The sequence below is a fragment of the Aspergillus welwitschiae genome (genome assembly GCF_003344945.1).
Source record: "Aspergillus welwitschiae strain CBS 139.54b unplaced genomic scaffold BDQ94scaffold_75, whole genome shotgun sequence".
Taxonomy (NCBI): domain Eukaryota; kingdom Fungi; phylum Ascomycota; class Eurotiomycetes; order Eurotiales; family Aspergillaceae; genus Aspergillus; species Aspergillus welwitschiae.
This window is the reverse complement of record NW_020798769.1, coordinates 1-24,364: the sequence shown is the minus strand read 5'-3', so window position 1 is coordinate 24,364 and position 24,364 is coordinate 1. Positions and strand designations below refer to the sequence as shown.

The window sequence follows — 24,364 nt, the reverse complement described above, 5'->3', positions numbered from 1 at the left end:
GGGCGGGCATCCAATAACAAATACCAAGAACATGATAACTAAGTTCAGACTCCTCACATGGGTACTTTTCTTAGCCGGAGACAGCCGTTCGATTTCACAACTCTCTGTATTCGTCCGTCCTCTAAGTCGCGGTTTCTCCATTGATCCACTGAACTCAGGTGACTCCTTTCGCAGCCACCTCATTCCGCATATCTTCCCCTATCCAGTATGATGGTGAGACAATCTAACGCTGTTCGTTCAATATCTGCCCCAGAATTGTTAGACTTCAATCATGGGAAATTAAACGAGCTTCAGGAATTTTTGGAAAATGACCAGACAGCCGAGTTACAAACTATTACTCAGGTACGTGGTGACACAAACTGCAGAATTAGGTACCTCCTAGAAGGAAGCGGCGGCGAAGAAAGCGGCGGCGAAGGACGCAGTCTGCCTGCAAGGATCCTCTTTATGCGGCTCCTTACAGTCATCTACCTTGCTACTAGGTACGAGACATGGTTACAATTTTTTGAAGGATCGCCTGCGATCAGCTTTCCGTCCGGCCGTCCAAAGAGGCATGGTTATTGCCAACAATTTATACGTGAAAACGATCTCCCCCCTCGAGCTAAGAATTGGATCAGCTGTGGCCAAAAGATTCGTCGGATTGAGAAGGAGGTTGGGATGCCAGGAATCTCACTCGCCCTTATGTTTTCGCTGCCCAAGTTCCCACTCTTCCCCGAACATCAGGTCACAATATCGATTGACCTGTTGAGAGATGGACACTATCCACGAATACTGGCTTTCGCTACTTCCATCTCGGAAATATATTGGATCTACACTCTTCGATACCAGCAATTAATTGGTTTGGACGTCCCGTGAGAACTCTGTGATTTGTTCTAACGATGTTGATTGATTTAGACACGGTATCCGAAACCCCACCACATCTTCTCCAAGCATTGACGATTCCACGGTAGCCACATAGTGCGCATCCATATCTTCTCTATATCTTCATGAATGGGAGTCCTTTGGGATTCTCGATATCTTCCAGCATTGGATGCACCGAAAATCCTTGCCAGACCATTCGAGTACTTCCCTTCGGCGAAAGACGTACATAGAGTCCTCCCTCTACGAATAGACATTGTTCCGGATCGACAACAACTTCGTGCGCATCTTTTCCTTCGCTTTTCTCAAATTCTTGATCCGTTTGGTGATGAGACAAGGTATAGAGTTTGAACAACCCATTATCCCACTTTGCGGGCTTCTTCAGCGGACGGAATACGGATATAGCGTCACGTGACGGATGTGCTCTCATCATGTGCTCAGCCTCCTCGTTGTCTTTGAAGTCGATAATTGCAGGCCCCTGCTTGATGATATGCTTGAATGCTATGCCAAATCGTTGCTCAAGAATGTTGCGAAACCACTACCATTCTTAGTCCAGCCTAATCAAAATTTGGGAGACGTACCTGACGGTCTGACATCAGAAATGCTTTGCACTCATCCCCTCCTTTGCAGTAATCAAACATGGGAGTGGAACACCGTTGGCTTTCTTCATACACCTTTTCTACTTCCGATATGTTTTCAGGTGATGGTGCTTCATCTCCTACACACAAATAGCCAAGCTGTTGCATTATGTGGCGAGCGAAGTCTTGTGGGATGAGCTGTGTCCCCATGGACAAGTTCCCTTCCGGGTAACCGCTCTCCATAGCCATTCCAACGATAGTGTGATGACTAATAAAGGGCGTGACAACGTAACCAACTAGTTCTCAGTATCTTACATGCGATATAAAAATGAACGCAGGTGGAAGCTGGCTGCACTTATGAAGAAGATCACATGGGTATAAAGACATGGAAATGCGTTCATTCTTTATTTAAAAGTGAAATTTTACGCAAGTGCAGCAAAGGACTACATTACAAAGTAGGCGAAGGCACAGATGAATGATTACACTGATTGTCAGAGATACGACATGCCAGGTGTTCGAGATACATCGCCCAATTGCCATGATGGGTAACTCATGCTGGACTAATGTATGTATGACAAGAGAATGTGCATAATGTATGTGTAGCTGATTCGGGGCATTGTGCTCATTGGCTCTCCTAAAATATAGCTGATTTAACAGGATTGACTTATGCCATTTCACAGGCCCTAGCCAGCTCTAGCTCGCTGAGTCTTCCTTCCTTGATCGGATCAGCGATATTATCCAAGTCTCCGAAATCCCAACAAGCATGTGCAACTGCAGCTATTGCTGGTTGCCCAATTCCCTTGAAGTCGCTCCAGGAGAGGCGGTCCCTGAACCAACCACAAACGTAGACGACCACGAGGCCGTCCGGCTCCCTCTTCACGCCAATTATGGTTATATACTAGTATAATGTTAGAGAAGGATATGTAGTATAGGTAAATCCCTGACCGTATCGCAGGAAAATCTACATTAGCTTTTTGATTTGGACAAGCAGCTCTTATTACAGGTCGCGAAACGACTAGACGAAGCCTGACTGGGATGCTAGGGTGTACATAAATTCATGAGCACTATCAGCCGGTGATTCTCAATTCCAAAAAGAATCCGTGTTTACGAATATCGGCCCATTCATCCTGTGGCAACAAGATCTGCCCCTACCTTCAATACGAATTATGAGAGATGGCTCTATGGAGTTGCCAAAAAGTACGCCTTCATATTTGCATGACTGGAACATGTCCAGGACCAGCATCGCCTCATCAACAACAAGTAAATCCCAGGGTCCCTGCTCGCGAGACGTACCTTTGAATTCATGTTAATAGGTTTTCAACATAGCCAAGAAGTACTTACTTCTTGTGGACGGGGGTCTGGTATCCCCCATTCTCTTAGATTTCAACCTGCTGAAAAGTGCCCTTGGTAGCGGCTGATCCTTACGTATCTCCAGTAGCACTGGCGTTTGAGGCATAGCCGGAGCACATGCAAGATACGCGGAATCAGGAGTCTGCGGAGAATTTGGTGGGTTTGGGATTTGTAGCGTCTTATTATCAGTCCAACCAGGCGAATTTAGTCGATATTCTCCACAAGGTGTAGGCTCTGTATCCAGGTATATCCTGCTGTCATTTCGCTCACTTCGCGGGTCATGCGAAGCTAGTACATTCCCGTCTGTGGTCATAACCTGGGCCATAGTCCCAGTCCGTCGAATCGTCTAAATCGCACGCGCTTGTGTAGAGGTTTTTAAGCCACCGTGGGATTATTGCATGCCCAGCTATACCAAAACAAGTCATTTGGTGCTATAGGAAGAGGTAATCTGGGAGAAGAAAAGAGAGGAACCAAAAGGTATTAAAACAGAAGCATTACAAGACCGAAATATCTGTGACCGAAGAACGTGTAGTAAGTATTCAAATTATCATCTCGGTCTAAGAGTTTGACCCTAGATCCCAGAGTAAGTGATGTTAAGATAGCAGTAGGCGAGAAGACTCCTGGGCCAAGGTATATGGTTCTGAGCGTCCACGTGCGGATCGTTCGGAATCAACGTAAGACTATGCACATTTGAGTCAAAAAGCTTATTAGGTTGCGTTCATTGTTTTACACTATTGGCAAGATTTTTCGTTACTGAACATCCACGTGTCGGTGTTCGTTGAGTTGCTCCTCTGTAGCCCCGCTTCCGTTGACAGCCAAATCATCGGCTTTTCTTGAAATGAACCAAGTAATAAAAACATTTACTGGCTATCTGGAACTATCTGGAACATGTTTTTACGCGATTTAGGCTTACTGACAAAGCTTGTTTATTGTAACGTAACTCCCGGCCGCACCGGCCACCCCTAGCAGACCGCCCTAGAATCATTGTACTACTCATTCTAATTCACAACCTTTGATAGGAAGAGTGGTTGCATGTAGAAAAGCGTTGGGCGGTGTACTGGGTGGCCGGCGCGGGCGGGTGGCCGGTGCGGGAGTTACGTTATTGCGTTTTCTCTTGTTTCACACCGATAACCATGCAACCTGAGTAGGGACTACCACTTCATAAGGACGTATCTATGGAAGAATCCGTCTGATTCGGGCTTTTTGGGAGTCATCTTGGGTCATCTTACGATACACTAATCACGAATCACGAATCGCGTAGACTTGCATAGCTAGTGGTTGATTCCGAGAGACAAAAACAATTACCTCCCATTACACGTAGGCACACACATCACGATAAACCCGTCATACTTGATTGGCGACGGTTTGGGATCCAACGCCCACGTGTCAGCCGTTTCGTGCTTATCATTGTCTGAATTCTGCTGAGTACTGAACCTTGTAAACTTTAAGAGTAAGGTCGAAAAGACGCACTTCTGGTTTTTAGAAGGGAAGAGACATAACTGTAATCAATGGCCGTGTATATAATGGTCAAGAATCCCAGTGGTCATTGTTTATCTTTGTTTCTCTAAGCAAACATCTTTCCAAACTTCCCAGGACATAGCAGAGCGTTTCAATAAACGGTACTATTCTCATCCTTCGTGTACGGTGCTTGAAACTAATTGACTAAGGTTCCATCCCTTCGCCATGCCAAACAAATGGAAGAAAGTCAAAGACATCCTCTTGCAAGATGGCTATAAAAAGCTTATAAGACCAACTGTTCCCGTCCATAAAACCGCCTTCCCCAAAACGACGCCTGAATTGGAAAAGTTGGGAGTGCGATTTGACTACGCTGGTACTATCGAAGAAGACGAAATGAAGTTCCATCGATTCCAAGTGCAGGTGAATTCTGGAAACAAGATACCAACTTCTTGGAAACAGTGGAGACAGAAACATAAAGAAGGGACCCATGGCAACGTGGCTACTATCAAGGTGCCTGATGGCGGGACTAAAGAGGATGTTCAGGCGGCTCTTGATGCGGTTGATAAAGAAATCGACTGATTTGATTCCATACTTCTATCACTGGATTCCAGAAACCACCAAGTTACCAAATCTATGTGCGGTCTTTGTTGCTGTTATTTTACTCAATTGGCTGCGTGAACCTGAGGCATCGAGAATTGTCGTGTTTCTGATATGAAGATGAGTCGTAAATAGTAAGCGTTAGGCAAAGTTTAGGTTTTAAAATTAATCACTCTGCAAAGAGATCGACGAAAGGCACTATACTATAATCTAGTATCTAGTCGTTAGACCCTGCCTTATCCAAATTCGCGAATGCGAGTTCGGAAATGATGATGTCCGGTCTGCGGACCTTTCCACTGCTCTTTCAGCTCTTCCAGGCTCGAGGAGAAGAAATCGTAGGCGGAACAACTAGGCATTCGATATGTATTATCATTCAACCTACAAGTACTAGAGACTTCGACGGGTACGTGTTAATAATTAGGATTTTTAAATGAGGGAGGATGTTCAAGTTCTTGATTATTCCCCACCTTGTCCGGAAAGATCACATGACTCAAATACGTGCGTGCCCAACGAATTTTCCAATGCCCCTCCATTTCCGGCCTCGAAGTCATCAAATGCCAACGACGGTGCTATGGTTTATGATATTGAAGACTCCCTATATAAGGGTAACAGTCGCATTCAGCTCTCAAGTGCCCTGATCCGAATATAAGTACACCCCGATCTTTCGCTTGCCATACATCTTTTTCACGGTTTCTGTACCAACGTTTCTTTCGCAATTTACATTCACCCTTCTTGGACCCAAGTCTTCGGAAGGCGTATATTTGGCAAAACGGTGAGCACATTATCCGTTATAGCCTGCTTAATTCTCATCTTTGGCGCTTGGTTAGTGAATACCAGCCAATTTACAGGGCAGATATTTATTACTGGCCATGGAGGTTGGAACCCCTCTTATCATGTTGACGTCGGAGACAAGCTAATTGTTTTTTGCATCTCAGAGAGGGGAGAGGGCTCTTTCTGGATATGAAGAGGAAATCCCCAGCCATCGTTTTCCACCCGACGATAAAAGGAAGGTAATATCCTTCAAAGGCGCATATCTTTCGATTATCAACAAAGAAACAAGTGACCAGCTCGTCTTCAAAGAAAACTTGACAGAATTCGAAGACTTCGAAATACCACCAAAATACACATGCTATGTTCGAGGCGCTGTGGTCTTTTTTAAACTTTAGGAGGAGAGCGCGCATTGGACCTTGAAGAGATCATTCAGGAAATACCCATCATCATGGCCACACCAGAATGTGAATGAAACATCCTGTGAATCGTCTTTGGGGAACATCACAGCCAAGCATCCTGTCGTACTTAATTGTCGGCTTCTTTCCCATTTCCAGAGACTGCTGTTCTGAATGGCCCGTTTAAATTGTTCTGGCAGGGCTAAGATACTGTCGACAGGAGCATTCGTGAACATGTATTTCACTTCTATTTATTTTATTGTTAGCATTGACTTCGCATTTTGACCATATCATTCTTCTTACCCCTCTTTCCATTAGACGGCTCTGTCAACTTTGCTACCATCTGATTATCTCGTACATCTCCCTCATCTTCTGTATATTGCCGCATACGTTTCTGTCCATAGTTTTTGGGTGTCGTATCATTATTCTGAGGATATATGTAATCTGCGTCTGTCAGTCCAGTACAACAAGTGATACACAAACGAACTTACTGCTTGCTTCGGAACTGCATGTATGCTCTGTTTCAGGTGAGATTCCTGGTTCGCACAGATCAATTTCTGCGTTGTGGTATTCTATCTAGAAATTAGCTCTCGCTAAAACAGTTATTAATGGGACGAACTTCGAAGGAACGGCCGCGTGCTCGCATTTAGTGGCAGTTTTACTACGGTTCTTCGAATGGAGTCACGCAGGATCCAGTTCGAAAGAAAAGCTCGTCTCCTTAGATATTCTTGAGTATTTTCCACAAGCCAATTAAACTCTTTGTCTGGGAAAGAAGAAAGGCCATTGAAAGAGAGCATTAGAAATAATTGCGTGTCGCAGTTTAGTTTCAATAACTTGTTCCATCTTGGCGTACAATCTCCCGAAAGCTTTTTGACATTGTACGTGATTCGCCGGACTGGTAAATCCCGTTCATGCTTAACAAGCTTGGAAACAGAAGCAAGGCTGATTAGCATGGGTACCTCGTCTGCAAGCATGTTAAGTCTGTTTTGCAGTGCAGTGCCGATTTCTTCTTCGAAATCTTCGAGTTGCAGAAGACTTTCGTGAAATTCTTCAAGTCTGTCGAAGACGTTTTCAATCATGGCGTGCGCGTGGTGTGGATTGGTTTCGAAGCAGATGTATGTGAATAATAGAATTAGGGAGCTGGAGTACGAAAGAAGATAGCGAGCACAACTCTGTTTTTGAATGCCAAACAGGCTTGATTGAGAGCTGATTATTTTTACCCCGCATTTAGAGTTTCACACTTGAACAGCAGACACGTGGCTGTTTGGTTAGAAACAGTGGTATTCGTGAGAACGGTTTTCATCGTTAGAGTTACAGAGCATGTTGACGTGGCAAGGTCGCAACTCAGCCAATCATAAATGTTGTTTGAATAATGACTAATTGGCCAAGTCACGAGCGCAATCTTCTAAGACGCGACCTTCCCCTTGGTTCACTATTAATTATCATCGCCTCTACCCATTCGTTGACAGGTAGAAGTGTCTCTACAGCACCCACATTTTCAATTTTGTTTCCTGGCGGACTATGAATCTTTTCTCCAAATCCTTATACCGAATTCCTAGGTTACTGAGGAGGAACATGAGCTCTAGCAGCAGTCGCAATCTGTTTGAATACACGTCGGGTCGGTTCTTGTATGCACCTGCTTCTTATTTAAGTTAGTCTGGCGATTGCGTTTTACTGAAATCTACGGTGCCTTAGATTTAATGAAGAACTTCGTCGGAGTGAACGATATGTACCATTCGATGTCGATGCGCTCTTGAATGCTATCTGCAATGCTGTCAGTCGAAATGTCGATGACCTAGCTTCATTTTCTAAGATCGCAGAAGGGGGATTCAATCGGATTCTTCAGGCTACTTTCAAAGATGGTTATGCAGTGATTGCTAGGATACCGTATAGAATCACCGTTCCAGAACATTATGCTGTGGCTAGTGAAGCCGCGACACTTGACCTCCTTCACTCCAAAGGCATCCCTGTCCCCAAGGTTCTCACTTATGCCCCCAACCGTGCGAACCCTGTCGGTACAGAATATATTCTGATGGAAAAACTTGAAGGCGTGCCATTGAGCACTCAATGGTTTACAATGAATAATAAAGCCAGGGTAAAGATTATGAAGCAAATAGTCGACTTGGAAAAGCAGTTCATGAGTATCCGCTTCCCGGCTAGCGGGAGTTTATATTATCGCAAAGACTTAACGCAATTGCAACGTGCAATACCCCTAGCTGTGCAAGATAACCCGCGCGGCCCTAGCGAAATTGTGGTTGGCCCAACAGCGCAGCATGAATGGTGGTACAAAGAAAGAGCACGCTTGGAAATTGATCGTGGCCCGTGTATGTTAATCACCTTTGCTCTGCACGAACGGTCCAGATGTATTGACAATAGATTTAGGGATTGATTTTCGCTCAGCCTTTGAGGCTCCTGCAAAACGTGAACTTGAATTTTGTAAACAGTTCGGCAGATCTCGCCTTCATGTTGAACGATATTTGCGCCAGCTATACGAGTTCAAGGAAGCACAGCCGGCAACACACATACAACTCCTCCTGGAATTTTTAAGGTTGACACCTCATCTGGAAGTTCCTTCAGACCATCGCTTCTCTCGCCCTACCCTTCGGCACCCAGATTTTTCACCGAATAACATTTTAATTAACTCCTCCAACGATATATCGGGAATTATCGACTGGCAACATGCTGTTGTTTTGCCACTTTGTTTATGCGCCGGTATACCAGATTATTTTCAAAATTGGGGTGATCCTTTGTCGGAGCGACTTGCAAAACCAGAGGTTAATATGCCAGACAATTTTGATCAGCTGAACAAGTTCGAGCAGGCGACAGTTAAAGAGTCTATACGGAAACGCCTCGTCCATTTCTATTATGCTGCGCTGACTATGAATCAAATGCCAGATCACTTTGATGCACTGAGGGAGGAGAATCTAATGCTGCGTGCGAAACTATTTAAACGTTCCAGTGCGCCATGGGAAGGTGACTCATTGTCCCTCGAATATGCTATATTTCAGGCTTCTACAAATTGGCCTATGCATGTCGACGATATGGAACCTCCAAGTGCTGTTATGTGTCCAGTGCAATTCTCAGAAAATGAGATCCAACGCATCTTGAAAGATCATGATCGAGAACAAGAAATAATGGAAGAGCTATCGGAAATGAGAGATCTGATAGGTATTGATGCTCTTGGCTGGGTTCCCGATGATGAGCAGTTAGGACGATCGAAGGACGTCGTACGGCAGATTAAGGCAGGCTTAGCGGAGCACTGCAACACAAAACTAGAGCGGACTGCGTTGCAATCTCATTTTCCCTTCGATGATCATGATGAGGATGGCTAGAGAGTCCAGGACATGTAGCTCATTGAACCAACTGTCAATAAATTCGTCGACACTCAACTTCCGAGCAGACCAGGTTATCTTGCATGAAGTGCCGTAGGGTGAAGGGTTGGGCATCTGAGCTGAACGGGAGGAACGAAAATGATGCCGATCACGTGAAGGAACTTCTTGCTGTGTAGCGTAATATAGAGAGGGAACAAACTATTGTATGAGTGCATGATGTTTGCCATTTCATGGCATTTCCGTTGAATACTCAACTGCTGGACCAGAGTCGAATAAAGAGATGAACTCAAGCATTGATAGAGAAAAGAAAAAGTGCAGGAAGACTGATCCAGCGCATCTGTATGACGCTACAGACCGACGTAGTCGACTAAACATGCACGCTTGGAAGTACAGTAGGTTATTATTACTAGTGATAATGACATCACCATCAATTTACTAATTGCAATCATTGTACAGGAGGGTAGGGACACATGTATCAGGGACATAGTCTGAATCTGTGAACTGTCTGGGTATGGTTTTTGAACTCATCTCTGCTGGAAGGCAGAAAATTAATGTTCTGTATGCTGCATATCCCGCAGCGACGATTGCCAGTGTTAAATGTAGCTAGTTCCTGGCAGTGAATCTTCTCCACGTTGTTCCACGGTTTAATCGTCTTGTATTTCTTTTTTTTTTTTTTTTTCCGTCGGTCAACTTGGGGCAGATATAAATCTGAGAGGCAGAACGGATATTGTAAGGTAAGATAATATTTCAAGGTTCATTAAATTTATCATCTCATGTTAATAGAGTTGCTATAATAAGACATCAACTTTCCCTATACCCAGCTCCTCTAGAATTATTTAGGAAGGATTTCAGGGATTTATATGTCTTTTCAAGAAGACTATCAGTGGAATACAACACCCAGTCTTTCTGGCAATGGAGACAGGAACTCTGAAACAGAGGGGCATTCCTTTAGATGTTGCATACACATTTCAGCACACCCATCAACATCTCCTGGTGTTAAAGAACCAACTTTCGATCTTGTGCTAGTGTTAAGAGTCACGAAAAATAAAGTATCCATGTTATTCAATCGTAATCGCTAAGATCAGTCATGTCTTAACTTGCATCTATCTTTGGTTCAAATAATCTTCTTCTCTAATCACTGGAACAGTCCTAAGTAGAGCCAGAGCTATAACTCATTGGGTGGAGGCCACCAGCCCCTGTCTTGCAGTAGTTATCTTGGTAATGTAAGCTCTATCTGTAAAGCTACAGGGCTCAATTAGAGAATAATCACATCTTAAAGAAGATAAAGATAAATTATATATGGCTTGCACTACACTCAGCAGGACTGGATTTTCAGTCAAGTCTATATTATTAGTCACTTCTAGATTCAATACATGGGAGCCATAGACATATCACAGGGTACGCGACTGTAGATAAGAGCTCTTCTGCCTTGTGTTGAATGCCGGACTCCAGGGCTCTAATCTTCTGCTTTTGCTCCTCCTTGGTGGTTCGCCGTGATTCGATTTCCTGGGTCATCTCTTCACCTGCATTTTGTTTGCTGCCATGCAAAGTCGGGAGAAGTTTGCTTAGAGAGCTCCTATCATGGCACTAGCAACGATGAGAAAGTGCCGCAACAAGCAGGGTTGTACTTGCTACCTTATTCGCGCATATTGTGCCAAAACAAGCGCTTTCACACACAGTTCCTCGGCTCTTTAACCTTGTTAGATGTCACTTCGGCAGGCGTCATTACTTATTGGATACCGGGGTCGTGATTCCGGGGTTTATGGGCCTAGCTGAGTAAAAGTTAAGAAGGCAGCAGAGGAGTAATATTAGGAGAGCAATTGCAGCGTCTATAAGACGCACGTCGAGACTTCACAGGACTTTTTTTGGCTCATACCTACTCAGACAACGAGGCTCCATTTTTGCTAAGCCCAAACCAAAATCCGAAGAATTGCAACTAATGATTTATCAATACCTTATCAACACTTCTTGATAGTAATAAAACGAGCCACATATGCTTCCAATGTCATCTAGATTTACTCTTGTACATAATTTGTCAGCATCAGGGTCTGGTGCGGCCAATAGAGCCATTCTGCCCACTGCGGCCCGAGATACTGACTGATGGAGCTAACCAGGTACTCGCCACCATCACAAAACACCCAGTTGCTCTTGTGGGTATCAACAAGGGCACTGTAATGCGCCAAGATAACCAAAGCTTCTCCCTATCTCTCCAAAACCATTTGAATATATTCGCGAGGAACAAGCACTGGCCATGCAACGAGAGCATCGATACTGTTGGCTCCTAAGGCGGGACGTCCAACACACTCATAATGGATTGTGAGGCCTGCACAGCCTGTTGACATACCCTCGTGGTAGATTCATCCAGGTCAAGGCCCTGGATACGATCTAACAGCACTTGGCAAGTCGGGCCCAAGGTTTTATTCGGCGAAGGGATCCTTTCTCCAAGCTCTAACACCGGTTTCAATGCTGTTTGTTGCAGAAATTGCCATCTCCCCTGGACTGCGACAGTACACACCCCATGGCGAACTACAACGTACTGCACAAATCGGTTAATAAAGCTCTCAAAATCATTTCCTCGACAGACCAGCGTTTCGCAAAGCATGTGCAGGCCTAGAAAGCCAGCGAATAGAAGATCAGGACGTAACTTTCATCTCTAATTTGGTCTGATGATGTATTGAACGAGCTCAATGCATGGTTTTGTAACTGGTAGAAAGGTCTCGGTAAGAATCATACTGCTCCAGTCTGACGATGCTGAGATGTAAAGCACTCAAAGATAAAAGCTCGTTCATGAGATAGGGTGTATCATGGCGATTAGCAAAATGTCATGTATTGAGACACCTGAGAGAGACTTTGGGCGGTCTAACTCTTTTATTGCTTCAAAATAAAGTTTATGCAGAAGCTCGATGTGGAGCATGTTAACTGGGGCGTCTTCAGGGATGTTACTGGGTTGTTGGGCGGTTGAGGTTCCCGTCGGCGATACAACGGCAGGCGATACAGTCGTAGTATCACGGCTAACTCTGCATGAGGCATGTGTAAGAGGCGCAGGCCTCATAAACTTAGTTTCGCTGAGAACTGATACAGTTGGAACATATGTGTCTTTTCTCATAGCACCATGTGACGTCAGTGACTGCACATAAGGGGTTTTCGAGTGATGAACCTTTATGTGGTGACGCTTGCATTCATTGCAGCCATTTCGGGATTTCTTATGTGTCCTTCGGATCATTCTTGCTAGTGTGGTTATGTGAGAAAAAGGATTGCTAGGGCGCCAGATGTGTTGGGGCGAACTTAGATCTTAAGGACCATGGCGTAGAAAGACTGCGCAGCCTAAGCAGTTCTGCAGAAGCCTTTATGACCCGCCTAGCCTATCACACTGACCCCACTAAAATATTAAAGATCTCTGAGTTGTAAAGAACCAGAACGAGCTGCAAGCAACTGTGGGTATTGAAAGAAGCTATGAAGTCGAGAGAGCGACGAGCGGGATAGCCCGAACCCATACCGGAACAACATTTAATCCGGCCGAAGCACGGGAGCCTCACATTACCCCAGACTGCGGCATATCCTCTCCATTGGATATTGGGTCAAATATCAGCCCACAAAGAAAAATTCCTTATCACCAGGACCAGTGATTCTTCGGAAGTTCGTCTTTGATCATGGACTTATTCGTCTCCCATATGTTCGAATTTTCTCGAACAGACTCTGGAAAATCCGTTCTGAGGCTTTGAGGTTCCCGTGGCCCGAATCACGTGATGTCGAATGCCAATAACTGTGTACCATTAGTCATCAGCGGCCCAACCGGACAAGAGAGAGGAAATAGGTAGGGATCGCACTTTCCTGAAAGTCAGACTGAATGAACTACTTGCATGCTATGCTATCACTGCCCGCTCGCTCCCATTTTGTCCGAAGTATACACATTCTTCTACATATCAACTGCCATCTCTAAACCGCACATCATCAATGGTCTAAACATAGGTAATTAATAAATAACGGCTGCCTAGAGTGATAAACGTGGCTGTGTACATAGCCAAGAGCCCCGGGGTTTCAGAATAGAATTAGCAGCCAATGATGGACGGTACTACCTCAGGATTATGGGCCGATTGTCTTGCCAGTGGGTGAGCTCGCGCGAAGCGGGTGCTTGCTCACCCCAACTATTGTACACTCACCCTAAGGTCACCCCGGTCGCGCAACGGTAAAGCAGCGCTCACCCTTAGCTCCCGCAAGCTGCACCCACCCGGGTATTGGCCGCGTTTAAGCCACACGCCGGGAGGTTAGTAGTTGGGTGGGTGACCACCAGCGAATCCCTTCTGTTGTATGTATTCTTCTCCTTTTTTCCATCTTCTTTTTGTTTGTTTGTTTTTTCTTTTGGGTAGGGGGGTTAATTGCTGACCAACGTTGAGAAATGTCGTCTATCCTTATGGTGAACTTTGGTGGTGGACTTAGATGGGATCGATATAGACTTCGAAAAGTTTGTAGCATTTAGGCCGCGATGATATAAGTGACTATCTGCTTTGAAGTGAAAGTCCGTAATGCATCCCAGATACATACTGTACTAGTCCATTTTGCATAGTAATGGCTCAAGTTCGGGTCCACGTATCCCAGAAATTGAATATAGACGCTTCATCCATGAGCAGATCGACGAAAGCATCCGCCGAAATATCATTATAAACCGGCGCATTTATGGCCCCGATCTCCGCTGTCCCCATAACATCACCAGTTTCTTCCAATCGCGAGGTATCGGTTAGATTATGGTCGGCGCCAGCATCAGGGTATCCTGGTAAAGTAGTCTCTGTATTCTCCGGAAAGAGCAGCTGGATGGCCTTTGCGAAGATCGCGCGGTATATGGACGCAACGGTGTATGTCTTTTGAAGTTCTTCCATCACCATCATGCACATACTAAGTTTGTTGAAGCGAAGTCGTTTAGATAAGGAGTTGCCAATCTTGCAGTTGAGGAGGTTGGTTTGCATTGCTGGGACTAGGAGGGGAGGTCTATTGAACAGAGTCATCAGTAATTGCATTGCTAGACACTAGGGGGGTGGAATGGTACTTACGTCATGGGCCCTGAAAATTCAAGCAGGCCGTCTTGGGCCATAGCTTCGACGACAGTGTTTGTATGAGAAGCTGCTGCGTCGGCCTTCAGTCGCATACGATGTGTCCAGCCTTCTTTGTCAACTGGGTCGAGGTCTTTCGGTAACGTAGTAATAAACGGCCGATAGAATGATCCCGCAAGTGCACTAAAAAAGTTATTATCCAGTCGGTTCCCCAGTCTCGTTCAGGAAGATGATTCTCACTGGTAGTGCAACTGGAGGTGGTAGATGCCGAAGATAGCAACACGAGATAAACTCGGATCGTCTTGTTCTGGAACAGTGCATTGGGATATCTTGATCTCCATGTCATTGACATTTTTTAGCGACGGCCTAGGCTTACTCGCCTGGTAGTGCATGCTAATCACATCGCCTAGTATAGCACTGATTTCCAGATACTTAACCCAATGGCTGGCCAATACTTCCAGGTTTTCTGGTAGGTAGGATGTCATCTGCGGAGACAGGCCTACAACATCGCTCAGAAAGTCATCAACGGATGGCTTTGGCGTATCACAATCGTGGAGGTTGATTCGCAACGGTCTGCCCAAGGTCAGGCTCAACCATCGATCGCGCGAAAAGCAGGACCACCATAATCTTCGCCAAAGGTGTCGCTGGCGATCCGTGATCGAGGAATTGTATGTGGATAGATCTGGGTCTCGATGGAGGCCTAGCATTTGGCAGAAGCTAATGGCAATGCCCATCCAGTACCATGGTTGTGTGTGTTCATCTGCTTCGGAATGCCAAAATGCCATCAGCAACGATGCTTGCAGTAGAATTATCTTATCCATTTTTCCTCCGTGATTGTACATGCACTTGTCGTGGACCGGTTATTAGCAACCAGAGTCTAGTCGGCTTTATCGGATAAGCACTCACGTTTGCCCGAGCATACATCGCGGCCTTCATCTCTTTGCGCGATCCGTACCCTTCCTGCTCGTATACCTGGGGAGGAATAAACTACCAAATGTTATCAGTTGAGCTGAAATCTCAGCTACCAGTGCGATGCTTACGTTCGACGCCACAAAGAAGATGCACCAAAAGATCAAGACGTTGTTTTCCGGTAATCGGCCAGTGCGGTGGTGTTCGAGAATCACGTCTGGCTCAAGAATTGGCATGATCGGATGTACGTGATGGAAGTAGGCTCGCAAAAGACTATCGCATGTTGCGGGGCCTGGCATTGTGAATACACCCTTGCTTTCGAGATACTTCTTATCCTCTTCGGCGAGATGGACAGCCGGGCTCGACGGCACGAGGAAATGTTTTGACAGCGACTGGTCAGACAAGCAGATTTCCAAAGCAGATGTTGGCCCAGTTCCTGCTCCTAAAGAAGGGGTTAGTGTCAACTAAGCTGGTATTTGCATTTAGGCTAAGCCCTTACCGGAGTAGAAAGGCACTCCGCCTGCTCTTCGAGGTTGTCCCAACGCAGCAGCGGCAATCTCGAGCCCGTATTGCTCCTCACTTTCTGCATCATTTAGCAGCAAAGGAGTCTGCCTCCTCGATATAAGATCGGTCTCGTAGCGGTTTATTGTCTCTCGGGGATAGTCAGAAGCAGGCGATGAAATATTCTGAGGCCGGGTGGCGCGGCTCACCCCCGGCAGGGCGTTGTTCGAAGGGGTGTGAAGATGCTGTACTTTAGAAGTCCGATTGCGACGAAGCCTAAACAAGGTCAGTCTGATATCCGAGCTACGATGGTAGGGTTATCAATTTGCGACCACCTTTCCTGTCTTTTCGGATCCACGACACATTGGGTGTTATCCTGTGCACACCCGATGCAGGGAACACCGGTAATGTTGAGGCTGCATCTCACTTTGCGATTTCTGCAGGTCTCACAAGCGATCGTTGATCGCTGATGGCGCCTAGGAGTTGCTTTCTGTTGGCTGGTGGGCATTCTAGCGTCTGCTTGTCAGTGATCTGGTGTCTGCGATCATCCGAGGAAGCTGTGACTGGGGCAGGAATCATGATGTGTCAGACAAACACTAACCTCGGAAGTGCGTGGGAATTGCGCGCGTTCCGATTGGACAAACAATTACCGTCGTGGGGCACAGCACGGCATGCCGAAAATGGGCCGGGGGACTCGGGAATCTCGGCACGTCATGTCAGGGGCATTTACTATTAGGACTCCACTTGTAATCCAACGGATTTTTCAGCTACCCATGTTTGTACTATCGCTAGCTGCCGTAGATAGTTAGGAAACATCTACCTGTTTCATTCTGGCGCACTTCGATTGCGTCCCTACTTAAGTAACACATTCCCTGGTGCCTCGGAAGATGGCCTTATGCATAGCCTTAGTAGAGCTGGTATTATTAGTACTTTCTTAGAGATATCCTGGAATTAGCCATGGTAGCTCTAGGGAACCATCAAATTAGACGCTAGTTGGGGTCTTGTAACTCACGTTTACATGATAGTCTTAGATCCAGTTCTACTAGTACTGCCGATAAGGAATATGTATATATATGTACACCAATGCAGTCAAGAAAATTTGACATCGGCTAGATGCTGAAATAATATTACGAACTATGTGTGTGTCAATATAGATCTTCACTTCTATAATTTAAGCGCCGCGTACCATGCCAGAGTCTATACTATCTAATTGACTTTTTCAGCATGGTTAGTAGCTTTGTATAACTATTCCTACTACAGTTCATATGTCATCACACGGAAAATTAGAAAAGTAATGGCTCTATCGTTAAGTTATAAAACCAGAGGTTCTTTACCCTCTTGTATAGTAATCTAAGGGGTCGAAAGAAAAACAATCAATTAAACTAACTACTTACAAAATCTCTTGTGAGCTTGGACAGAGACAGCAGGAGGAAAGAATAATGAATGAAAATAATGCTTCGTAGATCTCCTATACCCTTTTTCTCATGGCACTGGGCGAAAACAATCTCTAACTATTCAGTGTTTATAATTCGCTGCCAGTAGCAGTGTCTTGCTTGGCTGCATTATGTAGCCATAGCGATTATTTGGTTGTAATTACTATAACTATCTCTACAAGGAAAGGATTGGATATGGGAATTTATCTTAGCACGCTCAAACTGTGATACAGCTGATAACATGCTGTTATCTGACTTGACTCTTGCCTTGTGAATCTGCAGAGCTACAAAACTCCTAAATTCATTTGGCTGTTATAGAATCTGTCGAGGTGCCATCAAAGATATATATGCAGGAATACCCACGTTCAATTGTGATTGTTATAATTTCTGCTCTGTATGAATTTAATCTTTTCCCTCCCCCGGGTATAGCTCGGACAAGAAGTATCACTAATAAGATGAACTGATTCAGAGTAAATTGGGTTGGAATCGGTGCTCGCAAATTTGTTTTGTGTCTGAACTTGTCGGGTGTACTCAGGCTGATGCAAGTTGAGCAAAGCGGACATATCGGGCAGAAACAGCACTGCGATCAGCAGCCTATCGACAACGCCACTAGGCAAAGACAGAACGGCTACACCGACATTGATGAGAATATGTGTGAAGCCCTGAAATCAAAATGGGGATGTTATTAAATGGTACAAATCTATACTGAGTTGGCTTTTGAGTGACTTAGGCTAGAATTTTCATGATAACACTATGAAGTGAAGATTGGGCACTGTCGTCATAGGGCGAGCTGCGGTCGAAACGGGAGCGGCGCTAGGACTACGCCAGCCAGGCTAAGCCATGGCTGCATAAGTACTCTAGTTAGTAGCCTAGTCGGCGCAGTAGTAGCCGTACTGCCTCCTTTCCAATTCCTGATTGGTAGGCTAGTGAGGCTGAGGCTGACCAGCCTCATTTCTCGAAACAGACCATGGTGCAAATATTTGCTTATCATCTGCCAGTCTCCCAGTTGCCTATACTAGGCATGTCACTGACACTGACCACCCCCCTCCCGATCACTATTGCCCTTTCATTCTCTCGTTGAGGGGGAATCCTTACTTCTTCTGAGTAAATGCGTACTAGAAAGCTCAACCACCGCGATTACACGGTAGCATGGATCTGTGCGCTTCCCTTGGAAATGGCCGCGGCGGAAGCGATGCTGGATGAGGTGCATCCTGTCCCACCTGTTGACAAATCCGATCAAAACACTTACATAGTGGGGGCCATTCACCAACACAACGTTGTTATCGCCTGTCTACCATTCGGAGTATATGGTACCATATCCGCAGCGGTTGTCGCGAGCCAACTCCGCGCCTCCTTCCCGTCTGTCCGAATTAGGTTAATGGTCGGAATTGGTGGAGGGGTGCCTGTATCCGACAATTCTTCAACGGAAGATGATATTCGGCTGGGGGATGTGGTCGTCAGCAAACCGTCGGGGACCTCAGGCGGAGTGATCCAGTACGACTTTGGTAAAACCGGTCGAGAAGGCCGGTTTCATCGAATCTCGTGCCTCAATAAACCTCCTCAGATATTGTTGACTGCCATAGCAAAATTGGAAGCCGGTCATATAGGACATGAAAGCAGAATTTCGGATATCCTGGCAAATTTGCAGTCGAGGCAACCTGGTGTAGCTGCCAAGTTCAGATATCCTGGTCCGCAATGCGACCAGCTTTTCCCTGCAGAGTATGAGCATTTCGAAGAGAGCAGTACGTGTGAGAGATGCGATCAAAGCAAACTCATTGGTCGACAGGACCGAGCTTCAACACATCCTAAGATTCACTACGGGTTGATTGCCTCAGGAAACCAGGTGATGAAACATGGAATAACGCGAGATCGCCTGGCAGAAGAATTGGATGTCAAATGCTTCGAAATGGAAGCCGCCGGGTTGATGGATCATTTCCCCTGTCTAGTGGTTCGTGGGATATGCGACTATTGCGATTCGCACAAGAACAAGAGATGGCAGCCATACGCCGCGGCTACCGCCGCGGCCTATGCGAAGGAGCTTCTCTCAGTGATCCCGGGCGCTCCCAAGTCTGACGAAGGTGAGTTCGTCATCAGTAATGCTTATGTTCGTATGTTTGATTCAATCACGCTGACCGTCGATCTCAGGTATAAACGAGCCGTTTCGGGTTCCATTTGACTTGACAGGCATCCCAGTCATGAATGGATTTCTTGGTCGTCGGGGAGACTTACTCCGGTTGTGGAATTGTTTACAGCCGGGAAAACGAAACCAGCGAAAGGTAGTGGTCATTCAAGGACTTGGGGGGATGGGAAAGACACAGCTGGCCGTTGAATTTGCCCGACGTCACAAGAACGACTTTACAGCCGTTCTTTGGGTCAATGGGCAGAGCAGAGAAACGGTTCTTCATTCAATGGTATCGATTCTGTCGAGGCTGCCTGGTATACAAGGATTCAAAGATGAATTTGCGGAGGAAAGCATTGAGGAAAAGGCCAGCCATACTCTCCGCTGGCTTAGCATGAATGAAAATTCCAAGTGGCTACTTGTGTTTGACAATGTGGATCATGACGGTGAAAATATTTGCGACTCCTTCCCACCGGCTGACCATGGATCAATTTTGATCACTACCCGCCATGCGAAGCTGGCACGACTTGGTAATTACCAGCAGATCAGGCGACTTCTCACTGAAGAAGCGATGCAGCTTCTGGTGAACTGCTCGGGATATGAGATTGCACGTGAGAAATTCGCCCCAACAGTCAACAACGGTAAGGTCCTCTCTGGAATCCCTTTCTCATTATAGGATGTCAGGAACGGCGAAGTGCTTATATTCTATAGAAGCAAAAGACCTCGTCAATCGACTGGGGTGCCTACCCCTTGCTATCGTAATGGCCGGCTCCTACATTCACGGTACCGGAATAAGCTTCCGGAATTACCTGCGCCATTATGAACAGTCGTGGAAAAGAATGCAACAGACGACCACAGCCCACCTCGAATACTCGAACGGGAACCTCTTGACAACATGGAAGATTTCCTACGACGAAGTACGCAAAAGAAATGCAGCGGCTGCGAACTTACTGCTGCTTCTTTCTTACTTCGATAATCAAGACGTCTGGTTCCAGCTGATAAGGAGTGGAAATATTGCAATTTGCAGTGTAATTCCCCAGTGGTTCCAAAGTATAGTTTCAGACGAAGCAAGCTTTCTCGCCAACGTCAATTTGCTGATTTCATTTTCTTTGGTGGAGTCAAATCCGCAATGTTCCAGCTACTCCGTGCACCCCGTGGTTCACGACTGGTGTCACTACGAACTACTGGGCGAACTGGATCAGCCCACGCGTATGCAACTTAGAATGACCGCCCTTGCTGCAATCGGACATGCCGTGCCCTCGGTCGGTGAGAAGCAACACTGGGTTTTGCAGCAGCGCGTCCTCCCCCACGCCAACCGGATGCTGGCTTGCCTTTCAAAGAGCCCTTCAATACCACAGGAGCCGGCACTGATCCAAGCCCTTCATAACTTGGGGCTTCTATACAAAAGTCAACGAAAGCCGAACGAGGCCGAGCAAATGTACCAGCTTGCTCTGACCCGGCTGGAAACTTCGGCCGGGCTCAATTACCCCCTGGCATCCCGACTCCAAATCATCAACAATCTCGCCAATCTTTATCGCAATCAGAAGAGATTCCACCATGCAGAGAGTCTATATTTGCGTGCTCTGGCTGGATTTGAGGAGACGCAAGGACCGCGGAGTGAGTCCATTCTGGCAATTCTTGGGAACCTGGGAAATCTCTACAGCGATCAAAGAAAATTCGCGGAGGCAGAGGAGGTGTATCGCAGAGCATTGACGGGATTTGAAAATGCTCTTGGCCACAATAGCTCTTCGACGCTCAAAATCGTCCTCAATCTGGGGACTCTTTACACTGACCAAGGTAAATGGAAGGAAGCCAAACAGATGTTTCGCCGGGCAGTGAATAGTCTTCACAGGACTCTAGATTTCAATGACCCGGCAACTCTGACGGTGGTTGTGAACATAGGGGATCTTTGCATCAAATCCGGGAAGTCCAGAAAGGCGAAGCGAATCTACGAGGATGCGTTGTTTCGATATGAGAAGGCCCTGGGTCCAGAACATGATTTTACGAAAAAATTAGCACGGAATTTGCAGAGGCTAGGATCTAGATTGAGAAAGTCGGGTAGGCAATAGATTAAGAAGAAGGAAAGATATTGTTTGCCACAGCCACAAAGATAGGAAAATAACAATAGAATGAAATGAATAAAGCGGTAGATGAGGATAATGTGGCTGTGCAAATCCGCATCCTCGAACAGGGATCGGGCAGGTACTTAGTGCTGCATAACAGTCCCAGTCAGGCTGACACGCCACAGATATTGGGCGGTGAAAGTGGAATGCAGCCTGACAGCCTCACAGAGCTAAATGACGTGGACAAGTGTGATCAGCTCAGCCTTTCACTGGAAATTCGAAAGCAAGAGATTTAATAATAAGCGCAGAATATAGCTTAATCATAATAGTATGAATGCTGAAGTAGCCCAGTTGTTCCACTTGTTTCTTGCAGGCTTTTTCGTTCGTAGTCCCAGCCTAGCTACCTGGCCCGAGCGGACATAATGTCAGAACAAGTCGATCTCCTCCATTCTATGACCTGGAGTGGACATGACACAGTAGACACAGACTCCTCAGGCGAAGATCTCTCGAAAGCGATCGTAGTTTACCGCCGTAACGAAGAGATTTGTCAACCCCACATATTTTGCGGGGACATCGAGGATGGTGAAGAAGATATCTTGGGAAAAGGGTCGTATGGAGTGGTATATAAGGTCAGGTGTGAGACCTGTCAAGGCGTCAGTTTCCCTAACCCTAAGATAACAGCATTGCAATACTAGACCATTCTACTGACACTACCCTGGAATCGAAGGAATACGCAAGAAAGGTGATCACTCTTGACTCGTTCATGCGAGAGGAAAGCCGAAAGAGACACCTCCGGGCGACAGACTTGGAGCTCCAATGCTACATGTATCTGGACCATCCACACATCTTATCATACGTGCACCACGAGATCGACAACAAAAGGATCGAGATATACACGGAATTTTGCCGCCATGGAGACCTGCAAGAGCTCCTATGTGAGGCAGAAGATGGAGGGTAAGCGTGACGCAGAACAATAAAACTGGCAGCAGCACTGACGATGGATCTCGGACAGGACCCATATGCCAGACGAATTTGTTTGGCACATTCTCGAGGGTCTTGCCTCTGCTCTAGCAAGATGCCATTTTGGACTTAAAGCAAGTCGTCGGGATGTCATTTACAGTGGATTTGAATCGTCATGGAACGCTATTTTACATCGTGACATCAAGCCTGGGAATAGTAGGTACATGAGAATAAATACATTTCCCTCTACCGAAAACAAAAGACGGCGAGCTGACGTCCTGAACCAGTTCTCCTGAGTCAGTCGCAATTTGACGGATCCGTTGAACCTATAGCAAAGCTTGGGGATTTTGGTACATCATTTAAACTAGAAGAGAACGGAAGAGCACCATCGACTCAGATGGCAGGAACAAAGGTCTACTGGGCTCCGGTAAGAATTGGATGGAGATCAATAGTTTAGAAGAAACAAATATTGACGATCCACTCAGGAAATTGCGGAAGAAGAGAAACGATCGAGAACCATCACCAAATGGTCCACCATGAGTGACATATGGGCAGTCGGAGCAGTTCTGCACATAATGTTGACGTACGAGATCCCTATCCAGGACCAACCGCGAGGCTTGATCGCTCGGATTTCCAAGCTTGATAGCTTGCGACCAATGGAACGCGCGCCCATTTCGGAGTTGTTGTCTTTGATTGTTGGCGAATGCCTTAGCCCAAGCGAGAAGGATAGGCCATCTGCTCTCCAGCTACTACCTGTCGCGATGAAATCGGACTGTTCACTCGAAAGCTACCAACGAAGTGAGAGCTTCTGGCAGGTAATGGCTACCGATGCGGATTCCGAACTTTCATCCATGGTTGTGGCCCGCTTTGTTTACAAGCACCTGCCGATCATGGCCAAGCATCGGATCCGCTTCAGCCCCAAGGAGATCGTGCTCATTATGAATCTAACGTACAGGTACTGTCGTTCCCACCTAACATCGTGCCATCAAAATCTCTGTAGCGGATTCCTCGATGGAAGTGCGGGTGATCTAACTGGGGGCACGGTTTTCCATGCCCTGGTCTGCCTTCAGGGGGATGACGATTTGCTCCTCCAGACCTTACAAGACGATAATTGGCCCTCTGCAAAGGAGCTATCAACCTGTGCGCTGAAGAAAAACAGAGAAGGGTTGCTTCCTAGCGCTCTCGCTGCAAAGGCGCAGAGCAATGCGCTCTATGTGTGGATGGAAGCGAATGAGTAATCATCACCCCCTCGGTCATGCTGTTATAACAGGTACTAACATAGACTTTACAATCTTAGAGACCGGGCACGAGCTGAGAAATCAAGCACGCTTGCGAAGGCCAAACTAGAAGAGCTTCGCAAGCAGCTTGAGGCTCATGCGAGCGAGGAGTTCGAGTCTACCTTCCGCCTTATGACTTCCATGACCCTGGATCATCGCGTATCTTCATCCCACATGGCAAGAGCGATGACTGAGTCGGCGCGGCACGGTTACTTCAACCTAGCTCGGAAGCTGATGGAGATAGGTGTCAATCCTTCTGCCAGAGGCAGTCGCATGGAGACAGCGTTGCATATCTCTGCCTGGCGGGGAGATATAGCTATGGTCCGCCTCCTTCTAGGCAAAGGGGCTGAGGTAGACGCCCGCGATAAAGACCGCCGCACACCATTGCAATGGGCATCATGGGCTGGAAAAGAGGAAACAGCCCGAGAGCTTTTGTCCAAAAACGCCAACGTCAATGCGAGAGACACCGAGAATCGAACGGCCCTCTATGGTGCGGCTGGAGGAGGTTTTACGGAGGTGGTGCGTTGCTTGATTTTGCACAAGGCTGATGCAACGATACGCGGAGGAAGAGGCAGGGAAACGGCGTTGGAAAGGGCTCGAAACAAGAAATACAATGATGTGGTTGCCTTGTTATCTAGCTAGCTCGGACATGTACTGGGATAAATATATATTTGAGCGAAGAGTGACATCGTAAAAAAGCTTCAAACGAGACGAGGAAAAC

General features: G+C 46.4%; 10 protein-coding genes across 10 annotated transcripts; 5 read left to right on the top strand and 5 right to left on the bottom strand.

Annotated features, from left to right (window-relative positions):
- Positions 1 to 79: 79 nt before the first annotated feature.
- On the top strand, positions 80 to 1,110 carry BDQ94DRAFT_123513 (uncharacterized protein). Its single transcript, XM_026763817.1, has 2 exons — positions 80 to 835; positions 892 to 1,110. Exons 1-2 carry the CDS (start codon positions 208 to 210, stop codon positions 945 to 947), a joined length of 684 nt encoding a protein of 227 aa, XP_026620006.1. The 5' UTR covers positions 80 to 207; the 3' UTR covers positions 948 to 1,110.
- On the bottom strand, positions 974 to 1,682 carry BDQ94DRAFT_176007 (uncharacterized protein; the record flags this gene model as incomplete). The annotated part of the gene is made up of 2 exons (XM_026772601.1): positions 974 to 1,393; positions 1,437 to 1,682. The coding sequence occupies 2 exons, from the start codon at positions 1,680 to 1,682 to the stop codon at positions 974 to 976; spliced, it is 666 nt and encodes a 221-aa protein (XP_026620005.1).
- A 727-nt stretch (positions 1,683 to 2,409) lies between these two features.
- On the bottom strand, positions 2,410 to 3,354 carry BDQ94DRAFT_154716 (uncharacterized protein). Its single transcript, XM_026768341.1, has 2 exons — positions 2,775 to 3,354; positions 2,410 to 2,726 (listed from the first exon to the last, which is right to left on the bottom strand). The coding sequence occupies exons 1-2, from the start codon at positions 3,106 to 3,108 to the stop codon at positions 2,515 to 2,517; spliced, it is 546 nt and encodes a 181-aa protein (XP_026620004.1). The 5' UTR covers positions 3,109 to 3,354; the 3' UTR covers positions 2,410 to 2,514.
- Positions 3,355 to 4,238: 884 nt separating this feature from the next.
- On the top strand, positions 4,239 to 4,902 carry BDQ94DRAFT_123505 (uncharacterized protein). The gene is made up of 2 exons (XM_026763816.1): positions 4,239 to 4,402; positions 4,451 to 4,902. Exon 2 carries the CDS (start codon positions 4,467 to 4,469, stop codon positions 4,818 to 4,820), a length of 354 nt encoding a protein of 117 aa, XP_026620003.1. The 5' UTR covers positions 4,239 to 4,402; positions 4,451 to 4,466; the 3' UTR covers positions 4,821 to 4,902.
- A 487-nt stretch (positions 4,903 to 5,389) lies between these two features.
- Positions 5,390 to 6,914, bottom strand: BDQ94DRAFT_154714 (uncharacterized protein). The gene is made up of 6 exons (XM_026768340.1): positions 6,624 to 6,914; positions 6,496 to 6,576; positions 6,308 to 6,448; positions 5,774 to 6,251; positions 5,666 to 5,713; positions 5,390 to 5,610 (listed from the first exon to the last, which is right to left on the bottom strand). Exons 1-4 carry the CDS (start codon positions 6,799 to 6,801, stop codon positions 6,001 to 6,003), a joined length of 651 nt encoding a protein of 216 aa, XP_026620002.1. The 5' UTR covers positions 6,802 to 6,914; the 3' UTR covers positions 5,390 to 5,610; positions 5,666 to 5,713; positions 5,774 to 6,000.
- A 544-nt stretch (positions 6,915 to 7,458) lies between these two features.
- BDQ94DRAFT_154709 (aminoglycoside phosphotransferase family protein) lies at positions 7,459 to 9,717 on the top strand. Its single transcript, XM_026768339.1, has 3 exons — positions 7,459 to 7,632; positions 7,700 to 8,328; positions 8,387 to 9,717. Exons 1-3 carry the CDS (start codon positions 7,526 to 7,528, stop codon positions 9,334 to 9,336), a joined length of 1,686 nt encoding a protein of 561 aa, XP_026620001.1. The 5' UTR covers positions 7,459 to 7,525; the 3' UTR covers positions 9,337 to 9,717.
- Positions 9,718 to 11,483: 1,766 nt separating this feature from the next.
- BDQ94DRAFT_123400 (uncharacterized protein) lies at positions 11,484 to 12,088 on the bottom strand. Its single transcript, XM_026763814.1, has one exon. The coding sequence runs from the start codon at positions 11,936 to 11,938 to the stop codon at positions 11,618 to 11,620; it is 321 nt and encodes a 106-aa protein (XP_026620000.1). The 5' UTR covers positions 11,939 to 12,088; the 3' UTR covers positions 11,484 to 11,617.
- Positions 12,089 to 13,621: 1,533 nt separating this feature from the next.
- BDQ94DRAFT_154702 (Zn(II)2Cys6 transcription factor) lies at positions 13,622 to 16,328 on the bottom strand. The gene is made up of 7 exons (XM_026768338.1): positions 16,127 to 16,328; positions 15,790 to 16,067; positions 15,422 to 15,732; positions 15,288 to 15,368; positions 14,622 to 15,226; positions 14,382 to 14,564; positions 13,622 to 14,319 (listed from the first exon to the last, which is right to left on the bottom strand). The coding sequence occupies exons 1-7, from the start codon at positions 16,297 to 16,299 to the stop codon at positions 13,908 to 13,910; spliced, it is 2,043 nt and encodes a 680-aa protein (XP_026619999.1). The 5' UTR covers positions 16,300 to 16,328; the 3' UTR covers positions 13,622 to 13,907.
- A 1,800-nt stretch (positions 16,329 to 18,128) lies between these two features.
- Positions 18,129 to 21,712, top strand: BDQ94DRAFT_185618 (purine and uridine phosphorylase). The gene is made up of 3 exons (XM_026774935.1): positions 18,129 to 19,302; positions 19,370 to 19,984; positions 20,055 to 21,712. The coding sequence occupies exons 1-3, from the start codon at positions 18,333 to 18,335 to the stop codon at positions 21,410 to 21,412; spliced, it is 2,943 nt and encodes a 980-aa protein (XP_026619998.1). The 5' UTR covers positions 18,129 to 18,332; the 3' UTR covers positions 21,413 to 21,712.
- Positions 21,713 to 21,747: 35 nt separating this feature from the next.
- Positions 21,748 to 24,285, top strand: BDQ94DRAFT_185614 (ankyrin repeat and protein kinase domain-containing protein; the record flags this gene model as incomplete). Its single annotated transcript, XM_026774934.1, has 6 exons — positions 21,748 to 22,026; positions 22,134 to 22,360; positions 22,419 to 22,582; positions 22,654 to 22,793; positions 22,852 to 23,600; positions 23,664 to 24,285. The coding sequence occupies exons 1-6, from the start codon at positions 21,829 to 21,831 to the stop codon at positions 24,283 to 24,285; spliced, it is 2,100 nt and encodes a 699-aa protein (XP_026619997.1). The 5' UTR covers positions 21,748 to 21,828.
- Between the last annotated feature and the right edge of the window lie 79 nt (positions 24,286 to 24,364).

Coding starts and splice junctions, on each gene's coding strand:
- BDQ94DRAFT_154709 (XM_026768339.1), top strand. CDS start 7,526: ATGAATCTTTTCTCCAAATCCTTATACCGAATTCCTAGGTTACTGAGG. Junction 7,633..7,699: donor TACACGTCGGGTCGGTTCTT/GTATGCACCTGC, acceptor ACGGTGCCTTAG/ATTTAATGAAGAACTTCGTC. Junction 8,329..8,386: donor GGAAATTGATCGTGGCCCGT/GTATGTTAATCA, acceptor CAATAGATTTAG/GGATTGATTTTCGCTCAGCC.
- BDQ94DRAFT_123513 (XM_026763817.1), top strand. CDS start 208: ATGATGGTGAGACAATCTAACGCTGTTCGTTCAATATCTGCCCCAGAA. Junction 836..891: donor TCGATACCAGCAATTAATTG/GTTTGGACGTCC, acceptor TGATTGATTTAG/ACACGGTATCCGAAACCCCA.
- BDQ94DRAFT_123505 (XM_026763816.1), top strand. CDS start 4,467: ATGCCAAACAAATGGAAGAAAGTCAAAGACATCCTCTTGCAAGATGGC.
- BDQ94DRAFT_185618 (XM_026774935.1), top strand. CDS start 18,333: ATGCGTACTAGAAAGCTCAACCACCGCGATTACACGGTAGCATGGATC. Junction 19,303..19,369: donor CGCTCCCAAGTCTGACGAAG/GTGAGTTCGTCA, acceptor CGTCGATCTCAG/GTATAAACGAGCCGTTTCGG. Junction 19,985..20,054: donor CGCCCCAACAGTCAACAACG/GTAAGGTCCTCT, acceptor TATATTCTATAG/AAGCAAAAGACCTCGTCAAT.
- BDQ94DRAFT_154702 (XM_026768338.1), bottom strand. CDS start 16,299: ATGCCCACCAGCCAACAGAAAGCAACTCCTAGGCGCCATCAGCGATCA. Junction 16,068..16,126: donor GATCCGAAAAGACAGGAAAG/GTGGTCGCAAAT, acceptor GACCTTGTTTAG/GCTTCGTCGCAATCGGACTT. Junction 15,227..15,287: donor CGATGTATGCTCGGGCAAAC/GTGAGTGCTTAT, acceptor GTCCACGACAAG/TGCATGTACAATCACGGAGG.
- BDQ94DRAFT_154714 (XM_026768340.1), bottom strand. CDS start 6,801: ATGCTCTCTTTCAATGGCCTTTCTTCTTTCCCAGACAAAGAGTTTAAT. Junction 6,577..6,623: donor CACGCGGCCGTTCCTTCGAA/GTTCGTCCCATT, acceptor ATTTCTAGATAG/AATACCACAACGCAGAAATT. Junction 6,252..6,307: donor GCCGTCTAATGGAAAGAGGG/GTAAGAAGAATG, acceptor TAAAATAAATAG/AAGTGAAATACATGTTCACG.
- BDQ94DRAFT_123400 (XM_026763814.1), bottom strand. CDS start 11,938: ATGCTTTGCGAAACGCTGGTCTGTCGAGGAAATGATTTTGAGAGCTTT.
- BDQ94DRAFT_154716 (XM_026768341.1), bottom strand. CDS start 3,108: ATGGCCCAGGTTATGACCACAGACGGGAATGTACTAGCTTCGCATGAC. Junction 2,727..2,774: donor CAGACCCCCGTCCACAAGAA/GTAAGTACTTCT, acceptor ATGAATTCAAAG/GTACGTCTCGCGAGCAGGGA.